Source organism: Limulus polyphemus, unplaced genomic scaffold (assembly GCF_000517525.1).
Source record: "Limulus polyphemus unplaced genomic scaffold, Limulus_polyphemus-2.1.2 Scaffold39, whole genome shotgun sequence".
In the NCBI taxonomy this organism is placed as follows: domain Eukaryota; kingdom Metazoa; phylum Arthropoda; class Merostomata; order Xiphosura; family Limulidae; genus Limulus; species Limulus polyphemus.
In genome coordinates, this window is record NW_013665649.1 from 1,407,113 (window position 1) to 1,413,796 (window position 6,684).

A 6,684-nucleotide genomic window follows, 5' to 3' on the forward strand; every position below is an offset into this window, starting at 1 on the left:
AAAAAAAAGTTTAACAAAAAACGAAAAAGATTTACTTTCATTGCATAAAAAGTATGACGTCATGCTGGTAACGGGTCATAACTCTCCACGTCTTGAATCAAACCTTTCTAAACCAAAACTTCAGAAGAACAAAAAGCGTTTGCATGGAACTTTCTAAAACAGACCTGTTTTGCGTTATTACTATTATAAACTTCATTATTCTTGCAATATAGTATGCATTATGACATCCATGATTATAAAGTTAGTGTTGTTCTCTGTATTGCTGATTTTAAAATAAATGATGTTATTTTAAATGCAACTTAAGACAGTGCTGTGGTTGATATTTGTTAAACCTCATATGAGTATCGTATGAGTGTTGATGAGATGTTAAACAAGTAATTAAATCTTGGAATTCTGAATACAGCTTACGAAGATATGAGATATTTGTGAGTCAGGTAGACATGTTTAGTGAATTGATTCAGAAACAAAGCTTTCTAGTTCTCTTCTCTTTAACTCTGAATAGAAATTTGAACTTCTTGCAATACCTGAAATGTGTATTGCCCACCAGCATGCCCGAATTCGCACTAGTTTATAGACTGTGAGGAAGTTAAACCTCCCAATGAACGTCTAACATACAAAGCACGATAGTGGCCACACATGTTTCGTAATACAATATCTAGTTCCTCAACTCTATAAAGCCGTTTTCTCCGCGGTTTTCATGAGTTATATTCGAGGAAGGCTCAACGAAGCTTAATTGCCACTGTAAGATGGTTAAGTGCCTGAACATGAATAATTCTATTAATTAAGAGCACAGCCCAGCCACACCCATAAACTTTGCATCTTCATGGCAGAACGTTAATGAGAGATGGGTTCTTTTAGCAGTAAAGTGTGTTTGTTTTTTTAGGTTAAGAGATCAAGCCCTTAATCGCAGTACTTTTTTGTTCTAACTTGAAGGCAGGAAACTGTGGCATCCCTCTGTAGACTATTCAATTCCCCGAATTTGGTCTCATAGATTAGCATATTGGGTACTAAAAGTTTTAAGTTAGATAAAAGAATATATTTAGAATGAAACTGCTTTTGAAGCAGCACAATCGACAAAACAATAGACATTAATGCCTTCATTAGGCTTTCTCAACGTAGTTTTATCGACTAAAAGAAGCATAAAACATAAAGTGTTCATAATTTAAATTTTTATAGAAAAGTTAAATCCTACGATGCCTAGTTCTAGTTATATAATGTCTTCTAGATCGTTATAATAGAGTTAGAAGGAAAGCTAGCCAGCTTAATATAAGACAGCTAAATATTTTTTACTGAAAAAAAGAAATTATCAAATGTTACTTTAAGGTAGAATATATCCTTTACATAGTGTTATCTAGGTTTTGGCCTTTTTATCAGGAAAATCATCTTCATACAATGTTGTTTTTTTGTGTGAAAATATATTGAAATAAATACAAAGACATTCTAGCACATAATGTTTAATATTACCACTGTGGCTAATTTGCACATTATAAAAATAAAGAAATACAAAAGAAATGTCTTATGTTCCTGATGACTTCTACAAAACATGACTGAATGCTCCTGAAAATGGATCCAGTTTTATGGGATGTGAAGAAATAGTCTGAACTAAGAAAATCTCTGAAAATTAATCCAAAATCTCAATTTATGGCACTAATGGGTATGCCCTAAGTAGAGCGTATGCTACAGTATAGCTTTAATGGTCATTTAATAAAAACCAAACCTCTTATCGACTTTACTTTAGTACACATTATAGATACACTAATAATTATTATATTATAATGCATATTCTTGCCATTTGTGGAATCTATAGCATGAACAGATCTGAAGTTATGAGTTAAAAACCACTATGAGAATGTCAGTTCTCAGATTTTGAGGAAAAACAGGTTTGAAAATTAAGCTCAAAACTGTCACTTTAAGGGTTCATGTCTATTTGAAAAAGGTATGAAACATGCTGCAAATTGTGAAACATATACCCCTAATAATTTTTTTGTGTATTAAAAGGTATATGTTATCTTAATAAAGATGTGTACATGCAGATTTATTGTTCTTGTAAAGTTCCACACTTTTATATGTAACATGACACTAAAAAGTCCACACTTATCTGTGTGTCATGACATCACAGGTCCCACACTGGTATCTATGTCATTACAGTAAAGGTCCTACAGTAATGGAACAACGGTTGTTTCATCGATTCTTAATTACCTCGTTATTATCATTTTTAAACTGCTAGCGAGTAACTCACTTTCTTTCATTTTATGATGACTTGTAACTAATAGTATATAAAGTTATTATCAAAAGATAAAAATAATTTTGTTTAAAAAAATCATTGTTTTTGTTGTTATATAACTTATATGAATGTAAAGTATGTGTAATTAATAATTTGTTCTTACTACAGTTGTCCGTGCCGGCTGTTCCAGTGAATGTGGATCATGGTAATAAGGAGAAATCCATTGAAACGGAAAGAGGACAGTGGGGTAGCAAAGCTGAATTCATTTTATCATGCATTGGACTTTCAGTAGGCATCGGTAACGTCTGGCGTTTTCCATACTTGGCTTACCAGAATGGAGGAGGTTAGTTTAATTAAGAGGAGAATATCAGCTTTTTATCTCAGGCTTAGTAGTTATTTCTTTTTTAGTTGGTTTTAATTAAGTTTGATTATTAGTTGGGTTTAGAATTATTAAGTTTACATTTGAAATTGATTGCTACTAAAGAAAGATTCTCCATAACAAATTAATTAGACATGAAATAATATGAATATATTCTCAACAGATGGCGCAAATAACCACGCTTGAATATATGTCGCTAGTAATATCAAAATTATAACTAAACCAGTGATTACAGAAATTAATAGCATATCGAACTTGCATTTCAGGTGCTTTCCTTTTGCCGTATTTCCTCCTTCTTATAGTGGTTGGCAAACCCATGTACTTCATGGAAGTGGCACTAGGGCAGTTTTCTAGCCTCGGTCCTATGTCAGTTTGGAGATGTTTTCCGTTAGGCAGGGGTGAGACTTTTAAGTTCTTTTTCTGTATTTGTTTACTACATGGAAGTGACACTAAAACAGTTTTCTTGCCTCGGTTCCATGTCACTTTTGAGATGTTTTTCTTAAGACCAGGCTCAGAAGCAGACATACCGGTGAGCCACTGGGGGTCAAAAATTAAATAGTAATTGCTGTCAAAATTCTTGATTCGTCATTTATAAACTAATTCGTTTTTATGAAGTTCACCTGAATAATTATTTCCATAAATAAATCGGCCGGATTTGGCCTAGCCATTAGTGTACCGGATTGTGAATCCGGAGGTCCATGGTTCACGTCCTTTCGCTACTGCAAAAAAAAAAATATATAAAAAATAATAATAATTGCGCAGTGGTTGCGTCGTATTCGATTAGAGTAGCCCAGGAGTTGGCTGTAGGTGATGTTGGCTAAATGCCTTCCCCCTAGTCTATCAGTTCAAAATTAGGGACGGTTAGGGCAGGTATTTCTCATATAGCTTTGAAAGAACCCAAAACAAACTATAGACACTCTTCTTATGGTGTTGTATTTTTCAGACACTTCTTTCCTCACATGACAGAGCTTAAAAGCATAGAATTTTTAAGCATTGCTTGATTCAATGTTTTTGATATTTTCATGTGTAAAATAAATTTTAAATTCTTTAGTGTAGTACCAAAATATTAACTATATCAATTTCATTACTAAGCAAATATGAACAGAAAAAGATAACTAACGCCCACACGGCTGAAAGGGCGAGCATGTTTGGTGGGACGGGGATTCGAATCCGCGACCGTCAGATTGGCAGTCAAGCACCACAACCGCCTGGCAAAACAAAAAGAAAAAAAAGGGCCTGAAATAAAATGGTTTATAAATAAAAGGAAATACAAAGAACATGAAAGTAAAATCGAAGCCTTAATATTTAAGTGCTAATTCTACGTTTTTGTAATGTTTTGATGACATTTTTAGTTGTTTGAAATTAAGCACAAAGCTACACAATGGGCTATCTGTACTCTGTTTCTAGAGTCGTAAGTCCATTATAATGTGACGGTCTATCCCACTATTCATTGGTAAAAGAGTAGCCCAAGAGTTGGCGATGGGTGGCGTTGACTAGCTGTCTTCCCTCTAGTCTATCACTGCTAAATTAAGGAACGCTAGCGCAGATAGTCCTCGTGTAGCTTTGCACGAAATTCCAAACCAAACAGAATAAACCTATTTTTTATTATTTCGTGCATGTTTTAGGAATCGGAGCTGCCATGATTACGATCTCGTTATTGGTCGCAATTTACTACAACGTAATAATGGGGTACTGTCTTTATTACATGGGGCAATCCTTTCGATCTGATGTGCCTTGGAGCAGCTGTTATGAATGGTGGGGAGCAGACAACAATACTTGTTACGTCAGAAATGGACAGGTAACATTTTTTAATTATCAATACTGATTACACACACACACACACATATATATATAGGCCAATGATTTTATGAAATTTCTAAACTGTTTATAATTATAATAATCATCACAAATCAAGCTTGACAAGGGCGTGACATAATTTTATTTTAATACAGACTTTCCTACACATCAAGAACCCTTTACCGACGTAATTTTTGTTGTTAAGCGCAAAGCTAACACGGATGTCGAAACCTAGTTTTTAGCATTATAAGCCTTCATGTTTAACACTGTGCCACTGGGAAGGAAGGAGGGTCGAAATAACTACCATGAACATTGATAACTATTTCACTAAGCTGGACTTCATGTTCCTTTAAGGAAAATGTTAAAATCCATTATTATAAAGAAAAACATTACAAACTGCATTATAATGTATTTTCACGTGAATATATTTTTATTGTCTTATTATTTTAAAACTATCTCAAATATTTTCTGTTTTAGTAATATTGTTATTATTATAACTCTTAAATAATGTGTATACAAAAAGTTTGGTTAAATTAGAAGCTAAATGTACTTGAAATGTATTTTCAATTGATATACATGCTGTTACTATACTAATATTGTAGTATATGGATTTTCAATATTATAAATGTGCTCCAGTTTTTAGTGCTGTTACCTCAGACTTTAAAGGAATGAATTATTTATTAGGAATTTAATAATTAAACCCTTCAATAATCTTCTGTTGTTAAAATTATCATTTAGTAAACCTAATCTTTCACTTTTCTCATAACATCTAGGATCGTTGTCCAGTCGCAATAGATAAATTAGCGAGAAAATACAAGAGCAAGTTTAATGCTTCAACTAAATTCGCGCTTGATGGCCTCATTAACGTCACATTGTCTGACAAGAAAAGCAGCGCCCTCTTACCACAAAGAGAATATTATTCCGCTTTACAAAACTGTACCAACGCAACTCAAACAGCGTCTGAACAATTCTGGGAGTAAGTTTCCTCTTGTTTTCATTATCACTGTACCCTACGACACTGATATTCCTTTCAGCTTTCTTTATTGTAATCTTGAAATTAATATTATTTTCTGACAAAAACAACTGTAAAAAAATTAACTTAGCAACTTGTTACCTCTGAAATTAGTTTCAGTATTTTGCATGTAATTTCAACGTGTTCTTAACTTCTTACATATAATTAAAAATCTCCTTCACTTTTATCTCAATGGATTTCGATAAGTTTCAGTGAATTGATTAATGTACTGTTATACAGTTTAAAAATACATCTAATTACTCAGGCCTGCGATGGTTACATTGTTTTGAAATTTTTACATGTTCCTGTACGGTGAATCCGAAAATGATATCCATTTTTTCTCCATCACGTACAAATTTTTCCCAAAACGTCATAATGCAATACATAAAAGAAAGACCACAACACGCTGTTTTGAGACTAAAAGACGTAGATTTCGCATAAAAAATCAGGATGAATGAGGATGCATATTTGTCGGACATCAATGATCTTTCCTTTTCTTCAGCTTGTTTGTATTTTTGTTGGCAAATATAATAATAAAAAATGTTCATTGTGGTAAATGAAATAATAATTTGATCTAAGTAAGTTTTTCTTCCCGATTTGTAAAAATTCTTACGCAATAGAAAAAAAATGAATAATATTTTCGAAATCTGTGTAGCTGAATTATGGAAAATCCGTTATTAAAACCAAAACAACTTTTATGAAGTTTAAATTCGCGGGCCTGTGTCATAAGTTCAACTACATATTTAGCTACAGAGCACTCTGTTGACAAATTTGAACATACCATTATTAACGCTAGAGTACCTCGTGTTTCCGTATAACACTTAGCTTTAATGATTTTTAAGAGAGTTTACATTCTGAAGTAATTAAACACGTTTCAAAGTTTTTATTTAATTCATCTACAGGCGGTTCGTTTTAAACATAACAGGGGGAATAGAAGACATCGGGGTGATTAAGTGGGATCTAGCTGCATGTTTGTTTGTGTCTTGGATGATCGTATTTTTATGCCTAATGAAAGGAGTAAAGTCTTCAGGAAAGGTATGTGATATTAGTAGATAAAGAATAAAATACAAGTTTAGTGACATATAAGTAATACTTGAATCTTCCTTCCAGCAGCTCATGCGTAACAGTTGAGTCTTCGGTCACTAAACTTGTATTTTATTCTTTATCTAAATATGAGTAATACTTGAATCTTCCTTCCAGCAGCTCATGTGTAACAGTTGAGTCTGTCTTCTTATGTGTAACAGTTGAGTCTGTCTTCTTATGTGTAACAGT

General features: G+C 33.0%; 1 protein-coding gene across 1 annotated transcript in view; it reads left to right on the top strand.

The window, feature by feature from the left end:
* The first annotated feature begins 2,073 nt into the window (after positions 1–2,073).
* The window catches only part of LOC106461506 (sodium- and chloride-dependent glycine transporter 2-like), a 17,176-nt gene continuing 12,565 nt past the window's right edge, over positions 2,074–6,684 (top strand). The window contains exons 1-6 of the mRNA XM_013921331.1: positions 2,074–2,130; positions 2,393–2,567; positions 2,870–3,001; positions 4,229–4,401; positions 5,174–5,376; positions 6,315–6,447. Of these exons, the coding sequence (XP_013776785.1) occupies positions 2,074–2,130; positions 2,393–2,567; positions 2,870–3,001; positions 4,229–4,401; positions 5,174–5,376; positions 6,315–6,447 (873 nt within the window). The remainder of the gene's footprint in view (positions 2,131–2,392; positions 2,568–2,869; positions 3,002–4,228; positions 4,402–5,173; positions 5,377–6,314; positions 6,448–6,684) is intronic.